Here is a 22,893-nt window from a genome sequence, read left to right as displayed (position 1 = left end):
TTGGTATTTGTTAAGCGCTTACTATGTGCCGAGCACTGTTCTAAGCACTGGGGTAGACATAGGGGAATCAGGTTGTCCCACGTGGGGCTCACAGTCTTAATCCCCATTTTACAGATGAGGGAACTGAGGCACAGAGAAGTTAAGTGACTTGCCCACAGTCACACAGCCGACAAGTGGCAGAGCTGGGATTCGAACTCATGAGCCCCGACTCCAAAGCCCGTGCTCTTTCCACTGAGCCACGCTGCTTCTCAGCCGACTGTTGTCGGCTGCAGTCGTTTGGGGGCTGTTCCTGACCACCCCCCTCTAACTGGCTCAGAACCTGAGGGGGGTGGCCCAGGTGGGGTACAGGGTGGGGCCTGGGGCCCAGCATTTCAGGTCACAGCAGACTTTTTTTGTTTTATGATACTTGTTAAGCGCTCACTATGTTGCAGGTAATGTACTAAGTGTGGGAATTGATACAAGCTTATCAGGTTGGACACAGTCCCTGTCTCTCATGGGGCTCACAGTCATAATCACCATTTTACAGATGAGATGCCTGAGACAAAGAAAAGCTAAGGGACTTGTCCAGTGTTAGGCAACAGACAAGTGTTGGAGCCGGGATGAGAACCCAGGTCCTTCTAACTCCCTGGATGGGGCTCTATCCCCTAGGTCCCGCTGCTTTTCCAGACGTTTGGAGGTCTTACTGCTGCCACCCCCTTGGACTGCTGAGGAGCGGGGCTGATTCTGGGGTGGCCAGCCGGAATGAGGAGCAGGGTCCTGGCCAGGATTGGAAGTTCCCCAGCACGGGACTGAGATGGAGAGGGTCAAGGCCTGTTTGGGAGCTGCAAATTGTCTAAAGGGGTTTTGGGGAGTCCAAAATCCCAGTTTGCAGCTGATGCCTGATGAGCTAATAGACTCGTATCTGCCGCAGTGTTTAGTACAGTGCTTGGCATATAGTAAACAATAAATACTTTTTTTAAAAAAAAAGGGGGGTGTTCCAGAAGGCTCGGGGCCCCTCCCAGCCTCCGACTTCGGAGATCTTGCTGTGCTGGAAGGGGTGGCCTGACGCAGAGATCAGAGATCTCAGGGCTTTGCTGTTCAGTCTCTGCTTCTCCCTGCTTTTGTTCTGCTGCTATTTAGCTCCTAGGACCTGGGGGGTGGTAGGGGTAGGGGTGGGGGTAGCAGTCGGTTTCCCTCATGCTCAGGGGACCAGGTGGGGACTGGCAGAGGGCAGGTAGAAAAGTTGGGTTTGGGGTGAAGGGAGTGATGCAGTTGGGGAGGCATAATGGGACGGGGAGACCCTGCCCGCAGGATGGGATCGAGCTGAGGGCCCAGACTGAGCAGCTAATTCCAGCCAGGTCCAGTCAATCAATAGTACATGTTGGGCACAACCTGTGTGCCGAGTGCTGTACTGAGCACTGGGGAGAAGACAGTAGAATTAGTAGACACGATCCTTGCCCTCAAGGACCTGGCAGGGTACTGTGTGCAGAGTACTGTACTGAGCACTGGGGAGGGGAGGCAGACCAGAGGGGGCTTGTGTCCGTGCTGGTCAGCCCTGCTGTAGACAAGGCTGCATTTCCACCACCACCTGCACGTGGCCGTCTCGGGTCAACCCTGGGCTGCTCTGCGCCCAGCCCTCCTGTGTTAGCAGGTGGAGCAGGCCGGACCTCGAAGGGTAGCCAGTGGCCGGCGCTGGCCTCCGGACAGGGCCCGCTCGATGGGGAAATGGCCCGTCCAGCAACTGCCGGCCTGGTTGGGGGTGGGCGGGGAGCTTCAGTTCCCTGTGTGATGTTCACTGTTCTTTCTTCCCCCAGAACGAGTCTTACCCACAATCCCCCACCCCAATCCAGGTCAGTATGGTCCGTATGGTGCCGGGGTTTTCTCGCCGGGTCGTTCTCCGTCTGAGGGGGGAGGTGGCAGAGCCAAGTCCCCTCAAGGAGCCCAGTGGGCGGAACCCAGGGCCAGGAGTCAGGAAATCCGAGTTCTAGTCCCAGCTCAGCCCCCCACCCTGCTGTGTGGCCTTGGCCCAGTCACTGAACCTCTCAGGGCCTCAATGTTCTCTTTACAGTGGGGGTCAGTACCTCCTCTTCCCCCCTCCCTGTTAGACCGGGAATCCCCTGTTGGACGGGGACTGAGACTCACTTGATTATACTGTATCTGCCCTAGCACATGGCACAGTGCTTTTGATACATCAATCGATCAGTCAACCACTGGTATTTATTGAGACTTGCTGTGTGCGGAGCACTGTACTGAACACTTGGGAGAGTACAGTATAATGGAGGTGGCAGAGACAGTCCCTGTCCAGAACAAGCTTAAAATCCCAAGTGGGGAGACAGACATTAAAATAAATAAATCAATACATGTAAATAAATAAGCACAGAGCCTTTCATTAACATAATAATGATATTTGAGACCCTCAGGGTGCCCTCAGAATAGGTCGTGCCCCTCCCCCAACTCCTCTGTCTGCCACCCCAGAGCAAGGTAGAGTCAGGAACTACTCTGGGGCTAGTTTTGCTGCTGGTCCCCTTAGGGGTGGCTGGGGCAGAACACTGGGCTGGGGCAGGGAACACTTAGCTCCTCAACACCTTCCATTGGCACCACAGCGGGGGTCCACCATCACCCCTACCCCCTCGCCACCCCTCAAGCCCGAGCACCCCAGGGCAAGGCAGTGCCGGACAGCAAGGGGGTGGACACCCCAACTTTACTTCTGCGAACCTCTAGGTGCCCTGGCTTCAGGCCACCAGACAGGAAAAGGGCAAATAAAATAAAGCCAGATTAAAAACCTAAAACCCTCCCAACCAGTCCACCACCAGTCAGAGGAGGTCCCGGACAAAGTCAGTGCAGAAACCCCCGACAGCTGAAAGAAACAGGGAGGTGGTGGGGCTTCCCAGAGCAAAAGGCTGAAAAGTAAAATCTGAGGAAATCTGGTTTATCTTCCAAACTGGGAGCACTGTTACTGAGGGCATTGGGAGCACAGGATGGGGCAGGTGAGGGTAAAGACCGCCCACCCATCCTTGCAGATAGTTTTGACCTCCGTTTTGGAGTCTTCATGATTTTTAGCACCCCCCCACCTAACCCCAATTCCTCCATAGCTGGATTTTCTTCAGAAGGCAGTGAGCCAGTCGGTAGCCCAGATCAGCAACGGGGACAGTTAAAACTTCAGGAGGGTCCCCTGGACACTTGGGAGGCTGGGAAGGGGTGCTCCCAGCTGGACCACACTTCACAGAAACACTGCCCTGGTCAGTCCTGTAGTTGGTCACTCACATCCAGAGGGTGGCTGAAGCCACCCCTGCCCTGTCGATATCCCTTACTTCTTCCTGGAAAGTTCCATTTGGGATTCTTGAGTCAGTCACTCAGTGGCATTGATTGAACACCCTCTGAGTCAATCATATTTATTGAGCATATACTGTGTACAGAACACTGAACAAAGTGCTTGGGAGAGTACAATATAACAATATAACAGACGCATTCCCTGCCCACAACTAGCTTTCAGTCTACAGGGGGAGTCAGACAAGAATATAAATGAATAAATTACATAAATGTATATAAGTGCCATGGGGCTAGAAGGGGGGTTGAATAAAGGGAGCAAGTCAGGGTGATGCAGAAGAGAGTGGGAAAAGAGGAAAGGAGGGCTTAGGGAAGGCACTATAGTCCTAGGGACTTTTCTGAGTCCTGGAGAGTGTAAAATAGATTAGGAGACTTTTTCCCTGCCCTCAAGGAGCTTTCAGTCTACCATGTGTGGAGCACTGAACTGAGCACTGGGTAGATCACAGTAGAGTTAGTAGACCCTGTCCCTGTCCTCGAGGAGCTGACAGTGTCCTAAGATTGTAAGTCAAAGATCTAGCTTCCCCTGGATGCAGGTCAGGACAAGCTAGGGGACCCTCCCTCCCCAATGCAGGCTGAGTGATCCCAAATGGGAGGGGGTGGGGAGAGGGGAGCCCCCTCAGGCCGAGACCTGCCCGAGTCTCCCAAGCGGGGTTCGGACTGGAGAATGACCCTGGTCGGGCTAAGCTGTAGCTAGATGGCTAGATGGTAGCTAGCTTCTAGCTAACCCTGTAGTGATAACCCCTGTAGCCCATCCAGCTCCTAGACGCTTAGTGTTTGCGGTGGCGGAAGTGGGGGCAGGGGGTGGGGGTCAGGTTGCTCGCAGGAGAAGGCCGGGAGGTGAACCACCGGATGTCCTGGGGACCCCTCCTCCCTCCCGCTCCCTTCCCCAGCCCCATTGGTAATGGGGAGGGTCGTCTCCTGAGCAGCCCAGCATCTTGGTCGCTTCCCCCCAGCCACACCTTCCTCCTGTCCCCGTGCCTACAATGAGAATCGCTTCAGAATGGTGGAGGAGGAGGAGGACAGGCAAAGGGGAAAGGGAGGAAGAAGAGTAGGAGGAGGAGAGGGGGAAGAGGAGAGGCACAGCGTGGCCTAGTGAATAGAGCATGGGCCTGGGAGTCAGAGGACTGGATTCTAATTCTGACTCCTCCATTTGTCTGCTGTGAGACCTTAGGAAAGTCACTTCACTTCTCTGTGTCTGTTACCTCATCTGTAAAATGGGGATTAAGACTGTGAGGCCCATGTGGGACATGGACTGTGTCCAATCTGATCAGCTTTTGTCTACCCCTGTGCTCATTACAGTGCCTGGCACATAGCATTTAATAAATACCCTTTTTTTTTTAAGTGCTACAGTGAAACTTCATTGGTGGCCTTGACTTGTCTCCCATGGCCAAACTCCTCCACCCCCACCCCCCGAATGGCTTGGGGAACTGCTTCCCTGGAGATCCGGCCTGAGGGGAGGACATGTGGATGGCTCGTGAGGCCGGTCAGAACAACTGGACAGCAGCCGGCAAGGAGTGGGGAGGATGGAGGGGACCCTCCGTGGTTTCTGCTCCCCTACAGAGCTAGTGTCCAGCTGTCCCTTGGGACTTATTGCTCCTGGGATGGTAACTGCTCACTGGTCCCTTGCATTTCCCTCTGCCTTGCCCGATCAGTCCCCTCCAGCCAACCCCTGGACCTCTCCCCTCAGTGGTATTTATTAAACAGTTACTGTGTGCAGAACACTGAAATGAGCACTTGGGAAGGGACAATGCAAAAGATTAAAGAAATGTGATCCCTACCCACAAGGCGTTTACAGTCTTCAAGGAAAGACACATTGTTTCAACACTCCTGATACATCTGTCTCCAATCCCTCCTCCTCACTTAAACTTTTAGACTGTGAACCCCTTGGGGGACAGGAACACAGCAAGCACTTAGTAAATACAATTATTACTACGACTACATTGACATAAACTACAGAGGGGGAAATAGTAGAGAATAAAGATGTTTACACATGTTCTGTGAGGCTGGGGTGAGGATCAAAGTGCTTAAGTTGTACCCAGCCAAGTGGAGAGTCAACAGAGAGAGAAGGACAGGTAGGGGAAATGAGGAGAAAGCCTCTTGGAAAAGATCTGAATTGAAGAAGGTTTTGAAGGCAGAGAGAGTGGTGGTCTGTCTGATATGGAGGGGGAGGGAGTTCTAAGCCTGAGGGAGGATGTAGGTGAGGGATAGGCGGCAATAGACGAGATAGAGGTACAGAGAGCAGGATGGCATTAGAGGAGCAAAGTGTGCAAGCTGGGTTGTAGTAGAAAATCAGCCAATGACCAGGAGGTTCTGTGTGATGCAGAGGTGGATGGGCCACCAATGGAGATTTTGGAGGAGTGGAGAGACAGGAGCCAGGGAGAACAGCCAGGAGAACGATGCAGTTGTCACGGTGGGATATGATAAATGCTGGAGCAATATAGTGGCAGATCAGATGGAGAGAAAGGGGTGGATTCTAGAGCTATTGTGAAGGTAGAACCAACAGGATTTGGGGACAAACTAAATATGTAGGTTGAATGAGAGAGATTAGTTGAGGATAATAATAATGCTAAGGTTATGGGCTTGTGGGATAGGGAAGAAGGTAGTGGTGTTGTCTGAATGGTTGGGAAAGATGGGAGAGAGTTGGGTTTGAGTTGGAAGATGATGAGTTCTGTTTTGGATAGCTTGAGGTATTGGTGGGACATCCAAGCCGAGATATCCTGAAGGCAGAAGAAATACTAGACTGAAGGGGAGGAGAGAGGTCAGGGCTGGATAGAGAGATTTGGGAATCATCTGCTTAGGGCTGGTAGTTGAAGCTGTGGGAGTGAACAAGTTCTACCTCACACAGAGAGCACCCAGTCCACTGGTTTGCACTAACTAGGCACCCAATATAGAGCTCTGCCCTCTGTTGATGCCCAGTCCAGTGCCTGATGCAGAGTAGGTGTCCAGCACCTCCTCTCCTCCCTACCTCCCTGAGACACATGGTGCCAGGCTGCAAGACAGAGTGGAGATACCTTGGAGCCTAGGCACCGGCAGGAGCGAGAGGCAGCCAATCTTCCCTGCCCCGAGGCCTGACCCAAGGGCCTGGCAGGGCAGAGCTGTGGGTTCCCCAGGGTAGCGGAGAGCACACTGGTCACAGTTGCAAGAGGAGGAGGGTCCCAAGCCAGGAGCAGCTGCAGCCATCGAAGTGTCATGGGGTTAGGGCTGGAGGCACAGAAGGAGAGTCCGTCCCCCACACGCCATTTGACCCCGGCTGGCTTGGCCACCAATCGGAGAATAGCCTTGGCGTCGTTTCCCTTTGTGCCCACACGGTGGCAGCGGCGGGCCACCAGCTGCAGAAAGGCCTTGTCGTTCCCAATATGGCCACACGGTGGCAGCGGCGGACCACCAGCCGGAGAAAAGCCTTGTCGTTACCAATATGGCCACACGGTGGCAGCGGCGGACCACCAGCCGGAGAAAAGCCGTCCCGTCGATTCCCTCTATGCCCACAGGGTGGCAGCGGGGAGCCACCAGCCGCGTGTCCCCGAGCTCAGCGGACTTCGGTTGGTGCCCGGAGCCTGCTGGACTCAGGCGGGCGGAGGCTGGGAAACTGTGGCCATCTCACACAGATCGACCCCGCCATCTCTTCCCCTGAAGGCTGACTACCTCCCAACAGGCGTAATAATAATAATAATGATAATAATAATAAAGTTGGTATTTGTTAAGCGCTTACTATGTGCCGAGCACTGTTCTAAGCGCTGGGGCAGATACAGGGTAATCAGGTTGTCCCACGTGAGGCTCCCAGTCTTAATCCCCATTTTACAGATGAGGTAACTGAGGCACAGAGAAGTTAAGTGACTTGCCCACGATCACACAGCTAAGTGGTAGAACCAGGATTCGAACCCATGACCTCTGACTCCCAAGCCCATGTTCTTTCCACTGAGCCACGATTCTACATACCTATTGTGTGCAGAGCCCCTACTGTGGGTAGAGCACTACACTGAATGCCTACCATGAACAGAGTGCAGGACTGGTCACTTGCTGTATGGAGACCACTCTACTGGGTGCCTACTCTGGACAGAGCATTTCTGGAGTCGCTGATGGCATCTTCCATCGTAAACATGAGACAGACCTACGGGAAGGAATGGATTCTAGAGCAGAGCCGTGGCCCAGCCCATGGGGGCCTCATGGGCCACTGCGGTCCATCTGTCCCCCCTCCCTGCACCGCGTGCAGCCAGCTGTTTGTCCCGATGCCTGCTGTGTCCATCGGCTGTTCGGAATGCCCTGGGTGGTCCTCTGGGCAGAAACCATCCCTGCTGCTGGTGTGGCCCCAGCAGGCAGATCCAGGTGTCCCCACTCTCTGCGCTAGAAGCCTAGCGAGGCTCTGAAAGTGTTGACAGGCTTTCAGTGCTCCCTGCCCTGGGGCTTTTAGCACCTCCTAATGGGCACAGTAGATTTATGGGCTTTTACAAATGCGAGCACAGGAGCTGTAGGTAAAACTAAACTTCTAGGGCATCAAATTCTGGATAAGCAGGCCAGCAAACCTGGAAGGGACTGAGGGGAAGGCTTCCTGGAGGAGGTGGTTTTAGGAACTGTGAAGCCAGACAGGAGCATGGCTTGATGCAGCAGAAGGGCAGAAGGGGCAGGGTCAACCCCACGGGGAACCTTCCAGCAGTGGCAGAGTGGAGGACGAGCCACATTCGAGGGGCGAGCAAGGGGACCGGAGTCTAGGCCTAGTGCGCCTCCCTTGTCTCCGACCCTCACATGACATCTGGGCAGGATTGTTCTGCTGAGAGTCAGGAGACATCTGGGTCTGGGCTCTTGTAGGCACTGGATTTCAAGCCCATTTGGATCTAGAAAGACCCTTCCGTGTTGGCACTGGGTCACGGGAGGCTGGCAGTGAGATTCACGATCATCGTCTGCCTGGCAGATAGGCAGTTCCTCAGTAATCCAATCCTGGATTGTCCGACAACATCCATGATATTCTTCCTCAGTCAAGCGGTCAATCGATCGATGGTATTTATTGAGTGCTTACTATGTGCAGAGCACTGTACTAATCATATTTATTTGCTTGTTTATTCTATGGCATTTGTTAAACACTTACTGTGTGCCAGGCACTGTACTAAGCACTGGGGTAGGCACAAGCTGATCAGGTTGGACACAGTCCATGTCCCACATGAGGCTCCCGGTCTTTATCCCGCTTATAGATGAGGGAACTAAGGCACAGAGAAGTTAAGTGACTTACCCAAGGTCGGCAGATAAGTGGCGGAGCCAGGATTAGAACCTAGTTTTTTCTGACTTCCAGGACCGTGTTCTATCCACTTGGTCAGGCTGCTAGAGAAGCAGCATGGCTCATTGGAAAAGAGCACAGGCTTGGGAGTCAGAGGTCATGAGTTCGAATCCCTGCTCTGCCACTTAGCTATGTGACTGTGGGCAAGTCACTTAACTTCTCTGTGCCTCAGTGACCTCATCTGTAAAATGGGGATTAACTGTGAGCCTCACGTGGGAGAACCTGATCACCCTGTATCTACCCCAGTGCTTAGAACAGTGCTCGGCACATAGTAAGCGCTTAACAAATACCAACATTATTATTATTATTATTATTACTTACTGTGCACACACTGTTTTCAGAGCACTTTACTGAACACATTCCTAGTAGTTACAGTAGAGTTGGTAGACACGATCCCTACCCTTCAGGAACTTAGAGTGTACAAGGGGTAGACAGATATTCAAATAAATTAACAGATAAGGGAAATGGCAGAGTATAAGGATATGGACATAGTTGTCGTGGAGCTGAGGATGAGTTGAATATCAAATATTTAAAAGGTACAGATCCAAGTGCAAGGATGTTGCAGAAGGGAGAGGGAGTAGGGGAGATGAGGGCTTAGGCCTCTTGGGAGAGATGGGATTTTAGGAGGGCTTTGAAGGTGGGGAGAGTGATCATCTGTTATGTATGAAGGAGGTGGAGTTCCAGGTCAGAGAGAGAACAGAGGCAAGAGGTCAGCGGCAAGGTAGATGAGATAGCGGTACAGTGAGTAGGTTGGTGTTAGAGGAGTGACGTGGGCAGGCTGGGTTGTAGTAGGAGAGTAGCAAGGCCAGGTAGGAAGGGTCGAGCCCATTGAGCACTTTAAGGCCAATGGTGAAGAGTTTCTCTTTGATGCAGATGTAGATGGGCAATCACTGGAGGTTCTTGAGGAATGGGGATACACGGACTGAATGTTTTTTCTCCCTCTTCAAGCCTCCCTCCTCCTCTTCCTCCTCCTCCTCCAATCTCCCTGGTTTACCCACAGCAGACAGGACCAGCTGTCTTTGCTAGTGGGCCTGAACTGATAGAGCATCTGCTTTTATTTTGTTTTTGTTGTCATCAATGTCTCTCTTTTAGAAATTGGCACCACCGTGCACTTCAAGCAAACAGGTAGGGGCTCTTCCTTCAACAGCCCCCTGCCCGGCTCCTGGGTGGAGCCTGGATGAAGTAGTCTGGGAATACCTGGGGATCCGAAGGCCTGGGGGGCTGGGGTTGGGTGGGCACGGAGACTGTGATTGTCGCCAAGGCCCAGGAGAGCCTCAGTCCCCTCAGCAAGCATGGGTCTTCTTCACCAAGTCCATCAGTGGTGTTTCCTGGACCCTCACTGTGATTCAAGCACTGAACCGAGCACTTGGGGAACTACTCCAGAGCAGAGGTCAGGGTCCCTGGCCATGGGAGGCTTCCACTCTACTGGGGAGGATGGTGATAATTCACAGAGAGCAGGAGCAGGGGAAGAAGCAGGAAAGAGCAGGCAGTGGCACTCAGCAGGTGAGTAGAGCTGGGGTCCAGCAGGGGCCTGGCTCCATTCTCAGGGTTGGAAAATCCAGAAGTGTTTTGCTGTCCATCCCTTGTCCCTTGCCCCCACCCCTGCTCACTCACATCCCCTAGAGGAATTTCAAGGCATCCAGTCGACAGTCTGGTCCACAGTCCACACCAGCAAGGGGACGGGCTGGTGGGATGCTGGACCATCCTCGCGGCATAGAACAAGATTGGGATTGGGATGGTGGTGTGGGACTGGACCGTCTCCACCATGCAGAACTGGACTGTGACCAGGACCGTGGTGTGGGGTCAAACGACCCTCTACGGTTCAAAACCAGACTGCGACCATGACCACGGGGTGGGCCTGGACCGTCTCCATGATACAGAACAGGACTGTGACAGTGACCACAGTGTGGGACCAGACCATCCTCACTGTGATAATAGTTACAATAATGATAATGGTATTTGTTAAGTACTTACTATATGTCAAGCACTGTTCTAAGCGCTGGGGTAGATAAAAGCCGATTGGGTGGACATAGTCGCTGTCCCACATGGGGCTCACAGTCTTGATCCCCATTTTACAGAGGAGGGAACTAAGGCCCAGAGAAATTGAGTTGCCCAAGGTCACATAGTAGACAAGTGGCAGAGGCAGGATTAGAAACCAAGTCCTTCTGACTCCCAGGCCAGTGGTTTGTCCACTAGGCCATACAGAAATGGAATGTGACTGTGACCATGATGTGGTACCAGACCGCTCCCACGGTGCAGGACCAAACTGTGACCGTGACTGCGTTTGGGACCGGACCATCTCTGTGGTACAGAACTGGACTGTGACTGTGACCGTGGTGTGGGACTGGGCTATCCCCGTGGTATGAGCTGGACTTCGACTGTGACTAGAGTACACAAGCAGGCTGGGGGCCTCCCGGGGCCTCCCAGGAACCCCTACCCCACTCAAAGAGTGGGAAGGCGGTGCTGTAGGTTCTGGCTGAAGGGACCCCGTGGAGCTGGGTACGGGCGAGGAAGAGATCCAACCCAGGTATGCCACGCCGCCCTGCATTTCCCCTGGCTCCTGTGTCACGGGGAACAGCCAGAAGATGGAGCCAGAGAAAGAGTGACGTCCCAGCTTCCTTCCCCCCTCTGGCCCCCCACCCCCGACCCGGACCCTGAGCCCCCGTAGGGTTTGCTGAGCCCCACCATGGGCCCGGCCCCATACTCAGCCCCTGGTCCAGAACTCCGGTCTCCCGGCTACCAGCCCCGTGCTCTGTCCACTGGACCCCACCGCCTTTCAGGCAGCCCGTCTGTGGAAACCGGTCCAGAAGCCGGAGTCCCTGTCTCCCTGCCTCAGGGTTTGCGGATGCCTTGGAGGCATCTAAGCGAGGCCTGGGCTGAGGCGGCCGAGACACCTGTGGGCTTCACGTATGTCATTCTGCCACAACCACTAGGGCGTTGTTCACACGTTTCACCCTGTGGCCTCCAGCTGCCTGTCTGTCCGTCTGTCTGTGTGTCCATCTGTCTGTCTGTCTCCCGTGTGTCCATGCCCTCCCACTGACCAGTTGGTGATGGGGAGACATCCCGTGGAAGTTGTATTTTGACTTCCATTGTCAGGTCTTCTGGTAGGCGCGCACACCCCCTCGCGGACAGCCAAGCACCTGTTGGTTTGTGCATTCACCCTCTCAGGGTGTGGGTCATCAGGATCCTGCCTGCAGAGGTTGGTACTGACCCCCAGCCCCAGGGCTGGTCTCCTCAAACAGCTGACAGGGTCCATACTGGAGCCCAGGCAATGGAGACCAAGGTGGGTGATTTAAGGGTTTGGCCCTGAGGACAGGGACGTCCCTCCCCCCAACCTCTCTGGCTCCCAGAACCCACCGAACCACCCAGAAGCTGAGGGCCAGAGCGGAGATGCATCATTCCCACTGGCAGGAGCCGTCCTGGCCCTCACTCTACATCCACTGGAGCCTGCACTGTCTTCCTCCCTCCTTCTCCTCCTCCTCCTCTTCCCCCTCCTCCTCACCCCTTTTCTCTCCCCTGGCCATGGCCACCCTGGCCGGTGATGCACACAGGCCAGTGGTGACTCTCGGCCATCCGAGGACTCTCCAGTCCAAGCACATGCCAGAGATGCCCCTGTGGAGACAGTGTCCAAGGGCCATGGCCTCCTGCCTTGGACAGGATCTCCAGGAGGGTTGCTGACGGGGGCGACCGGCAGCTCCACCCCCAGCCAGTATCTGCATGCCCTCTCCCGGTGTCGGCCAACCGGTCCGTGCCCCGACACTCACTGGTCCACCAGGGAAGGGGCGAGGCCTTGATCCTTTGTGGAGGCTGGATCCCTCAGGCGGAGGCACCGGGGCACGGGGTTCCAGCCCAGTGCAGGTGGGGGGGCATAGTGACCCTCTGTCCGTTCTGTCTCTCTCTCTCTCTCTCTCTGCCCCATCATCCCCCATCCCCGCCATCCCCCTGCAGGACCCGGTTCCGTCAGAGGAATCAACGGCACCATTGCTCTGACCGTGCCGCTGTGGCTGCTGGCGGCATCCCTGCTCTGCCTGCTCAGCAAATGTTAATAGAAGAAGAATTTAAAAATAAAAACAAAACACCGACAACACACAAAAACGCGTCATAAAGGAGCCAGAGAGAGAGAGAGAGCGGAGAGAGAGAGAGAGAGAGAAAACTGCCCCTTCCACCCGCCGCGGGGCACTGAGCCGAGGGGAGAACCAGAGCCGCCTGGCAGAGCGGAACAAGGGAAACGATCGTGAAGCCACAAAGCCCATCTCATCACCGCCGTGGGCCTGGCACGGGAAAGCTGCGGCCCCTTGCACACGTGTGTGCGCACGTGCGTGTGCCAACCGCCTCCGACCATGCCCAGCCCATGTCACACTAAGGACATTCAAATGTTTGAAAAAGCAAAATGTCTCATGACATTGTTTCCCCTTCTTTTTTTTTTCTTCTTCCCTTCCCTCCTTCATCCCTCCCCGTCTGTGAGGAGAGACCTGATGCCACTGCTGCCACCACCGCCCTGGTTCTCCTGGGGGCATTTGTCAGCCACCAGCCTCCCCAGGGGCCGAATCCTAGCCACGTCCCATCTGCAGCCGGCCCGGGACCCCGGGGGAAGGGAGGGGGGTCTCCTGCCCCTGCCCCTGCCCCTGCCCCTGCCACACCCCTAGTTTCATTCTCCCCTCCAGCCTGCCTAAGCCTCTGGGCCACCCCCTCCCACTCCTCCTGCTGTTTCCCTTTAACCCTCCCCTAGGCTCACCCCCCACCCCCTCCCCGCAGTCCACCTCATCATTCTAAATTCCTCCCCCTCTGGGTGCCCTTCCCCCCCCCCATGGGTCTCTCTCTCCCATGGGCGTATGTGTGTGTACGTGAGTGGGTGTGGGTGTATGTGTGCGCATGCGGGGGTCCCTCTCTCTATAAAGCATGCCAAGGGTATGGCTTGTGTGTACATAGACTGTCCTGCTTTGTGCTCACCCATAGCGGCGGGGGCCCAGGGGTGGGGGGAGGGCACTTGTGCTTCATCCTGAGGGTGGGGGGTGGGAAGGGGGCAGATGGGGCCAGGCAGACTGCACAGAAAAGAAAGGGCAGACAGACCCAACTGATGTGGGCTCTTTCCAACATGTTTGAAAGCCCTCAGACCTGGTTGGAGGCTGGGATGGGTGGAACTGGGAGCCCAATCCTGACAGACAGCTCTGGGAGAAACACTGGGGTCCGTGGACACTGGCCCCATCACCCCCAAGACTGGGGCCGGGGATACCAGCCCCGTCACCCCTATGGCTCTGGGTCCAGTGTAGCTGAATCCCAGGCACCGGGGGCACGGCTGTTGAATTTTGCCTTGAATTACATTGGATCAACCAACTTCAGAAAGCCCATCCCCACACCTGCCATCCCTCTCCCTCTGCCCCGCCACCCCCACCCCTACTGGCTCTTCCCCAGCCGGCGTCGGGCAGGGAGCCATCACGTGATGTCAGTGTCTGTTCCAATGGGAACGAGAGCTCCGTATTGTACTGTGCCAATCAATACTGAACCTGCTGTGGATTCACTCTGTTACACTGTTACTGAAAGTGCCTAAATCGGGGTGGGGTGGGGGGCAGGCAGAGCCAACTCAGTGCAGCAGAGGGGCCCCCGGAAGGCTGGCACTCAGCACTTACCCTGGGTCTCCCTATGTCCATCCATGCTCCGCCTGCTCCTGGGCAGGGTAAGGAAAGAAACCATTTTGTGGCTTTTTGTTCGATGTGAGCACACTGTGGTATCGGGAAGCAGCAGGCCAATCGGCCAGATGCCTTCCCCTCCCCCGGCCCACTGACCGGCTGAAACTAAAATGACCCTCTGCTTGGTGACCGCCCGACCCTTCCTCCTGTCCCTTCACTGGGGAGCAGGGATCGGGGGGAGAGCGGTCTCTGGTTAACACTCACTTGGTGAGTAAGCCGAGGTCTTGGGGGCAATGAGGAAACCTGGGGAGGTGCCCCTGGCTAGCCCAGCCAAATACTGGTTCAGAGGTCAGGGCTGGGGTGGGCAAGCAGTGGGAGGGAGGGGAGATCTCAGTGGCCTCCTTTGATGGGGAGGGCCGGCAAGGAGGTCTAATCATAGCTGGACCACAGCCTGACCAAAGCTGGATGGCTTTAGGCTTGGGGAGAGGCAGCAGGGTGTCCCTAGCCAGGGTCCAATCTGGTCAGGGTGGCACTGACCCGAGGGCACCCCAGCCCTCTGCAACCCGAGTCATGCCCAAAATGAAGCAAAGAGGAAGAGTTCCCTGAGATGACCATGCTCAAGGAGATAGAGGCTAGACTGAGGCTGCCAGCAACCAAGTAGAGAAGGAAAAGTGCTTTGGTCCCCACAGATCTCAGAAGGGTCAGGGTGGGCCCCAGTGGTGATCCAGGGGGCTGGGCAGGCCAGCCAGACTGGGGCCACATTGGACCAAACCATGCTCTCTGGGCCCCGGTCTTGGTCGCTGCAGATACCTGAAGAGAAGGTCAGGGAGCCAAGTGGGCAGCCCCAGGGAAGGCAGTTACTCCTTTGCCATTCTCTCTCAGGAGCCCAGAGCCCAGAAGAGCGGGGTGCGAGGGCCTGGGGAGGGCTGACGGACGCTGACGGAGGCCGGCATGGGGTGACATGGGTAGTGTGGGCCTAGGTAGGCTGATTGGGCCAACATGGACTTATGTTGGCCGAGAGCTGCAGAATCCATCCTGAGGAAAAGGGTCCAGCCACTGGGGTTTTCTTGGCCCCCCCGAGTCATTGGCCTGGTTCCACAGAAGCTACTGGAGGCCACAGTTGGGGAAGGCATGAACTTCTCCCATGGTGATTCAAGGCAGGAGGGAGAGAGAGGGAGCTTGTGTGCCAGGGAGATGGGGAGGAACCAGATTGGAGGGGCAGGGAGAGAGTGTGTTATGACCTTTAACCCCAGAGAGAGTTGCTCCTCTGACTCCCGCCTTCCTGGAATGCAGAAACTGAGTCTGCGAGGGCTGAGGGCCTAGTGGGATGGCTGGTCGACCTCCAGGCTGGGGTGGAACAGCCGACCATCACGCACCTGCTCGGCTGGATCACCGAGAACAGCCTGGGAAACCCCTTTGACAGACCGGCAGGCCGAGAGTCACCCCTGCTTCCCGAGTCTCCCTCCCCTTATTGCCGGACTTGGAGACAAGAAGGGTGGTGGGGTAATCTCCTAGGAGACATTGTCATTGCGAGAGGCCAGCCCCTTCCCCTAGCCCTTTCCCAGTCCATGCCATTACCTACACACTCGCTTCCCTCCCTCCTGCTCAATTGCTCCCTCTCTGCCTCCCTTTGTCTCTCTCCTCGTTGTCCCCTCCTGACCACAGGCTCCCATACTCCCAGGATTTCTTCAGATTCCCGTTGCCATTCTCCCCATTGCTTGGGGATGATCCAATCTGTTTCTCTTCCAAGTGTCTGTCAGGTTTTTTTTTTCCTTTGCATGGGCAAGCTGGGCTGGATTGTGGTTTAGGGATTGCTCTGGAGTTGGAGGCAGTCCTGCCAGCTTGTATGTGCACTGGGGCCAGAGGTCAAGGGAGATTAGGGATCAGGCTAGTTTAGGCCGAGGTGGCATAGGCCAGGATGGTTTGGGGCTGATAACGTGGGCTGAGGAGGTTTGGGGCTGGTGGTGAGGGCCAGGGTGGCATAGGCTTGGGTGATTTGAGCTGGTGGTATTCCCTGCGTTTGGCATACAATCCCAGTGAGCACCAGTGGGCACCAGTCTCCTACCACTGGGGGTGCCAATTTGAATGTAGAAAACGGCCGGTGGCAGACCCCAACTGTGCCAGTGTCTGTTCTTCTGGGTCCCTGAACTGTCTGCCCCCAATCCCAATCAGAGTTCCATGTGAGTTCTGCATGTCTGCTGAGGGCTGGTAGCCAAACTGGGCCCTGTACTGAGTGCTTGGTGTTGTACTGAAGGCCAGTAAGGCTGTGCAGGGCTTTGAAGGGGGCCGCCCTGCTCGCCTACATCCGGATTTCCACTCCACACAATTGCATCCCTGGAGCCGATTGGCCAGTTGGGTTCCAGGATCTGGGAAATCCATGCAAAATCTCACTGGTAAACCCAGTGTATGTCCAGGCAGCCCCATTAGTCAAATCAGGCCTCCACCCAGGGAACCCTGAAACTCTGGAAGTAATCTCAGGGCAAAGGGAAGATGAGTAGCATTGCAGAGAGCCAAGGGCCAGCACCCACTTTGCAGTTTTTTGAATGTTTCCAAGAGCTCAGTACAGTGCTCTCCAGACAGAGGGTGCCTCAGTGCACACAGTAAGCGCCCTGTACAATGCTCTGCTGACAGTAGGTGCCTAATACAGTACTTCATCCCTGCGGCCTCGTGCCTTCTCCTCTGTCCTCTTCCATCCCTCTGCCTCGGCTCCAGACTCCTGGATCCATTGGTGGTGGTGGCGAGGGGAAGTGGAGGGCAGCCACAAAACTAGCAAAGACATCAAGGTAGGGGGTGGAGAGATGGTATCCAGTCCAGCAGAGAGCTGGGACAGATCATAGCTGGTCTAAGAACAGGGAGAGATTGTAGCCACTCCAGGTGTGGGCGGGGAGAAATTATAGCCAGTCTAGGCCAGAGCAGGGAGAGATTATAACTGGTCCAGGTGTGGGAAGAGGGGTTGTAGCCTGTTTAGGCTGGAGCAGGGAAAGATTGTAGCCAGCCTAGGCAGCAGTAGGGAGAGATTGTAGCCGGTCCAGTTGTGGGCAAAGAGATTGTAACCAGTCTAGACTGGAGCAGGGAGATATTGTAGTTGGTCTGGGCTAAGTCAGAGGGACTCTAGCCAGCCTAGGCTGGAGCAGGGAGAGTTTGTAGCCAGTCCAAGTGTGGACGGAGGGATCATAGCTGGTCTTGGCTGGAGAGGAAGAGATTGTACCAGTTTAAGCAGGAGCAGGGAGAGATTGTAGCTGTTCCAGGTGTGGGTGGAGGGATTGTAACCAGTCTAGGCTGGAGAGGTTGGGTTCTAACCATAGAAAGTGGATTAAGGCGAACATAGAGAGGGGGTATCCCAGTGAACTGGGTTCAACTCATCCCATCTTCAACCCCTCCACCCTTCCCCCTGCCCTGTCTGCCTGGTGAAGAGGTCAACCCTGTCCCAGGGCTGGGAGTCTGTGGTTTTGGCCCCTATCCACCGGGCCCATTATCCTCAGAGGGGGTGGCTGTGTCCCACGAGTGAGTCCATTTGGCTACACGAATGCTGAACGGGCACAGCTTGCTCCCAGAAACCTGCCTCTCCACCCTTTCCACAGGCATGTCTCCATCTCTGTCATCCCCCTGCCCTCACCCCGGTCATTGACTTCAGGAAGGTAAGAAGGGTTTGGATCCCATCCAGATGCCCCCGTTCCTTTCCCCTGGGACCCTGGACTTTGTCCCTTGCCCCCTTGCTCCTCGCCAGCCTGGCTAGAAGGTTGAGGTGGGAGCCAGGGGTGGGGCTGGAGCAGCCGCATACAGGCACTCACACACACACACACACACACACACACACACACACACACACACTCCCATGCCATGCCACAGAAGCGTCTGGAGCCCTGATCCCGGCCAACCTTCCCCTGGCTGACTGTGGTCCCTCATCAAAACATTTCCAAACATGGGTTCTGTCTCCCCCAGCCACCACAGAGCCCCAAGCTGACCTACTTGGACAAGGCTGCCCTCGGCCATCTGGGGGGCTGGCCCTCCCCACTTTGGGGGACTGGAGTCCGGTGGGATTGGGCAGTTTTGGGGCCCACCCCGGCCCCCAGAGAGAGCTCTGCGGAGGAAAATCAAAGCTCAGTGTGTCAAAAAAAAATCAAAGTCAAAAAGCTTTTTTTATTTTTCTTTTGAGATGTATTTAAATTCTGTTTCTCTCTTCTGTTATTTTACACGTATGAATGCTCTGCTCTTCTGTGATCTTCAAACAAAAAGAAATAAACGTGGAAAGGAGACGTGTCTTTGTTTTGCTACCCTGGGGCTCTGGGCTGGGTTGAACCAGGGGATCAGACCATCAGGGGCTCAGACTGTCTCACTGCCCTTTAGTTCACCAGAAATGTTCCCAAGTCTGCGTGGGCAGAGTGGTCAGCTTTCAGCCCCTATGCATCACCAGCTCTCTCCCTGCTGGGTTTCACAATCCTGGTGCTCCTTGGGTGCCATTTGGCAGGGTGAACTTTGGGTGTGCTGCTGTTGGGGGCAGGGAGGGTCGGGTTTGGTTTGTCCATGACCACCTCACCTCCTCACCTCTCCCCAGAACTGGGCACTGTCCGGCCCGGTCCTCGACAACTTCCATGTATGAGTTCCCACCAGATCTCACCACCCCCTCTCTCCCATTGCCCTCCAAACCTGGTCTGGAAGTAGAAGATGCAGAAACAGGACACTTCAGGGTCCGGCAGCTCAGCGGGAAGAGTCCTGGACCCCTGCCTTCATAGTGGGCCTCTTCAGATGGTGCCCCTGATTTGGGTCTTCTCTGCTCCAACACACCCCCTCGAAGTCTGCCCTGAATGTCACCGCTGGCCCCATGGCCTCATGCCCATGTCCCCATTGGCTGATGGTAAGGACAATTTCTGCCCTGAGAGGTCAGTCTCCTTATCTGCAAATAATAATAATGATAATTATGGTGTTTGTTAAGCACTTACTATGTACCACGCACTGTACTAAGTGCTGGGGTGGGTAAAGTGGGGATAAGCTTCCTGTTCTCCCTTCCCCTTCGATCATGGAGCAGTGGAGTGGGGCCTGTTCTGGTCACACCTGATTGTCTTGAATCTACCCCAGCAGTTAGCATGGTGCTTGAGACCAAGTATGCACTGTGTCTATTGGGTAACGATCATTTATGTACCCAGTGAACAGAATCTGTCAGTTTACTACTATAGTGTACTCTCCCAAGTCCTTAGTACAGTGCTATGCACACAGTAAGTGATCAATAACTATGATGGATTGAATGAATGAATTAATTAATTAATTATTGGGGGGGAAATGGAATGGTTGGCTCTTCCCCTCTCACAGGAGACCCAGAGTCATATGCCACTCACCCTCCCTCTGGCAGAGGCTCCCGGTATCACAACTGGAACAGCCCCTGACTAGGAGACCGGTGTGGCGCCTGCAGGACCACCGGGCCAGAAGTGGTGGAGAAGCCCAGGCCAGGTTGAGGTAGGGGGCCACGTGAAGGTCAGGGATCAAGGCAGAGCAAGGCGATAGGTTGGCCAACACCAGCCCAATGGGGTACATCGGAGTCAGGCCATCGGCGTGGGATGTGGTTCGAGGAGACCCCCCCTTGCCGGCCCGTCACCCCATCTCCCAGTCTCCAGGCCCATCAGCGACAGCCAGGGCTTCAAGGAGGGGCCATTTCCAGCCTCAGGAGAATATCCACCCTAACCCCTGCTCCTCTCCCAGGTCTGCTGGTCAACCCTGCCCCTGCCCCAACATTGACTTAAGCCAGCAAGGCTAGATCCTGCAGGAAAAAGCAAGACCCTGCCTCTGGCCTAGAAATCCCCCTGCCACCAGCCCTGCCAGACCCAACCACGTCTCAAGGGTCAGTGGGTCTTTCAGGCCCCAGATGTTCCAGGAAGCTTTTGGAAGCCACAGAGCGGGACTCTCTATTGGGGTGGGTTCAAGCCTGTCTGTGCATTGATGTCTAGATCCATCAATTCTGAAGATGGATTAACTACCAGGTGAGGGAAGGGCATCTACAAGTTGATGGAGGCCCTGGAAACACAGCAGTGTATAAAACAGTTTTTGCAGGGAAGAGGAGGGTTAGGGTTAGGCACATCTGAGTTTGAGAAAGTGTCATCATTGGAGCACAGGACAATCCATGAGTCCTGGTCCAAAACAGGAGCCAGACAGGAAGGGAATGGACAAGCAGAGCCTTAGGTCAATGAAGTCCATTTACTGATCACTTTCTCAGGGGCTCCCCTCTTTTCTGTTCCTTAGGATACCCCGGCTTCCCCGACGTCTACTGCTCGATCAATGGGATGTGTTCAGGGTCTGTGGGGAGCAGAGTGCTGTACTGGACACCTAATAGGGGTGGTGTGCTGTCTGGTTGCCTGCTGGGGCAAGGACAAGGATGCAGTGAGTAGTGCAGTGGGAGTGCAGTGAACAGTGGGAGGGGACTCCCAACCTCCCTCCCATCAAGGTGGAGGAGGCAGGGTACCTGGGAGTGGCAGGCGGGACCACCAGGATCTCGGGCTGTAACCCTGATGTCCAGTAGAGTGCTCTGCACAGGCACTTAGTACAGTGCTCCACAAACAGTGAGCACTAAATATGCTGCTCTCTATGGAGTAGGTGTTCAGTCCTCTGCACACAATAAGAGCCCAGTACAGTGCTCTGCACAGAGTAGGCACAGAGTAGAGTGCTCTACAAACAGCAGGCAACCAAGACAGTGGGCTGCACACATTAGTTGCCCAGGAGTGGTCTGCATACAACAGGCAACCAGTAAAGTGTCAGCTAGTACTCTGTAGCCAGGCCCCAGGAGATACAAGCTGATTCAGAGCCGGTGCCCCAGAGGCTGATGGCATCTGGCCACCTGAGTTAGTGCCCAGGGTGCGCTGAGCACGACTGCATCTAGCAGATTGGCATCGAAGTGGACCTCTTCGGAAGAAAGTCCTGATTTCCGGTTTGGGCTTTTCTGATCCCACCAAGGCAGGTGTGAGCGAGGCAGGGTGTATGAGAAGCCCACACCTCCCTTCCTGAAAAATTGGACCCTGTTTTCATGTCATTAAAGACTCACTCTACTTTAGAGCAACCAGAGAAAATATTGTTCAATATTTGTTCAACATTGTTCGTTAATAGGAACCGGCCTGGGTAATTAAAATCTATAATTACTTTCCGACCATATGTTGTTCAAACGTGAGACAGGGTCAGCTTTGGAAGTTCCGGGCTTTAAGGGAGGCACTGGCGGCTGGCTGGGGGTGGTGGGCTGTGGGGGCGGGGCGGCAGTGCTCCCGTGTTGGGCGGAGGATCCGGTGGAAATCTGGGGGGCACTGGGAGATCTGGGGAGAGTCTGGTGGAGGATTGGGGGTAGTGGTCCCGGGAAGGGCCCGGGGGTTCGGAAGAGTTCCTGGGAGGAGTCCGGGGGGATTCCAGGGAGGGTCCAGGGATTTGGGGGGCGGGGATGTTGGACAGACATGGATCCTCTCTACCCCGGCTGACCTCCAAGAAGGCTGGCGTCGGGCCCCATTTCCCGGGACAGTTGGCTTCCCCGGTGGTTCAGTCCGGTCGGATCTGGTCTTGTCAAGCAGAGGATCCCTAGGGTCAACGGCAGGCCGGATCCGGGGCCCGGAGCATAGTGGGGGTAAAGGAGGGGAGCACGGGGTCGCCCCGGCAGGAGCAGGTGGGGGGGGTCTCAGCCGCCTCTGGGGAATGGAGAGGTCACCGGGGTCGGGTGGTCTCCCCGAAGAGCAAAGGGGAAATCGCCAAGGCGTCAGGCTGGGCCGCAGACGAGAGGTAAACCAGCTCTCCCCTCCCCACCGCTCCCCCGTCTCCCCCCACCCCCACCCCAAAACCTCCAGCTCCCCAAACCAAACCAGCCCCCCCCCCCACACACAAACACCCTCGGGGAGGAGACGGGGTGGTGGGCGAGGGGGCAGGATGAATTTGGGGAGGGTGGGAAGCCAGGCGGTGTGGGGGAAGGCAGTCCAGGGTGGGCAAGGGGAGCTCAGGAGGGCGACTGGGGGTTTCGAAGGTGGAGGGAGAAGAGAGAATGATGAAAGGATGGGAGAGGGAAGGGGGAAAGGGGTGACAGAGGAGAGGTTGGGGAAGAAGGGGTGGGGGGGTTGAGGTGACGGAGAAGGAAGGGGGGGAATAAGGCTGAGGGAGGGGGTGGCAGGTGGAGATGATGGGGGAAGGGGCGGGGGAGGCGGAGTGGGGGAGCCGAGCCCGGGAGCGGGGGAGGCAGAGAAGTACAGAGCCACGTCGGTATGTGACCACTCTCATCGTTTATTAATATTCAGATTGAAAAAGGAGCTTGGAGCCGCCAGTTACGCTAATTGGCACGTTCGCCTTCCTCTGTTTTTGTTTGTTTAAACGAACTGGGTGTTTAATTGGGGTTTTTTTTTCCTCTTTAGCTCACTCCATCACATTGAAAAGGAACAAAAGAAAAACGGTTTTGAAGTCACTCGATAGTCTGAACTCCTCAGATGAACGGAACATCGCACACACTTGGAACAGAGAGAGAGGGTGCGGACCCCCGCCCCCACCCCCGCAGAACCACGCACCAGATCAAAAACCTTGGATACAGTGCAAGAATTTCCCAAAATGACTGGATCATCATTACCAAAAACTCGCCATCACAACACCAAGAAACAAAGAAATGTTTAAGCCACACTGCTTGACTTGGGAGATTTCCTGCTTTTTTGTTTTTTAAATGTTTTCCACACAGAGAGAAAGAGGGGGGGC

At 55.4% G+C, this 22,893-nt stretch overlaps 1 protein-coding gene across 4 annotated transcripts in view; it reads left to right on the top strand.

Annotated features, from left to right (window-relative positions):
• LOC100089443 (limbic system associated membrane protein) overlaps positions 1-18,455 on the top strand; it is a 273,754-nt gene extending 255,299 nt beyond the window's left edge. The window contains exons 7-9 of one of the 4 annotated variants that reach the window (XM_029074901.2): positions 1,794-1,829; positions 9,665-9,697; positions 12,521-18,455. In XM_029074901.2, coding sequence (XP_028930734.1) covers positions 1,794-1,829; positions 9,665-9,697; positions 12,521-12,618 — 167 coding nt within the window. In that variant the 3' untranslated portion in view covers positions 12,619-18,455. Of the gene's footprint in view, positions 1-648; positions 908-1,793; positions 1,830-9,664; positions 9,698-12,520 lie in introns of those variants that run through there. The other 3 variants (XM_029074903.2, XM_029074899.2, XM_029074900.2) reach the window with 3 other exon arrangements.
• Positions 18,456-22,893: the final 4,438 nt, after the last annotated feature.

The sequence above is a fragment of the Ornithorhynchus anatinus genome, chromosome 11 (genome assembly GCF_004115215.2).
Source record: "Ornithorhynchus anatinus isolate Pmale09 chromosome 11, mOrnAna1.pri.v4, whole genome shotgun sequence".
NCBI classification, from domain to species: Eukaryota; Metazoa; Chordata; class Mammalia; order Monotremata; family Ornithorhynchidae; genus Ornithorhynchus; species Ornithorhynchus anatinus.
Note: the sequence above shows the minus strand (reverse complement) of the source record. Positions and strands in the feature narration are given on the sequence as shown.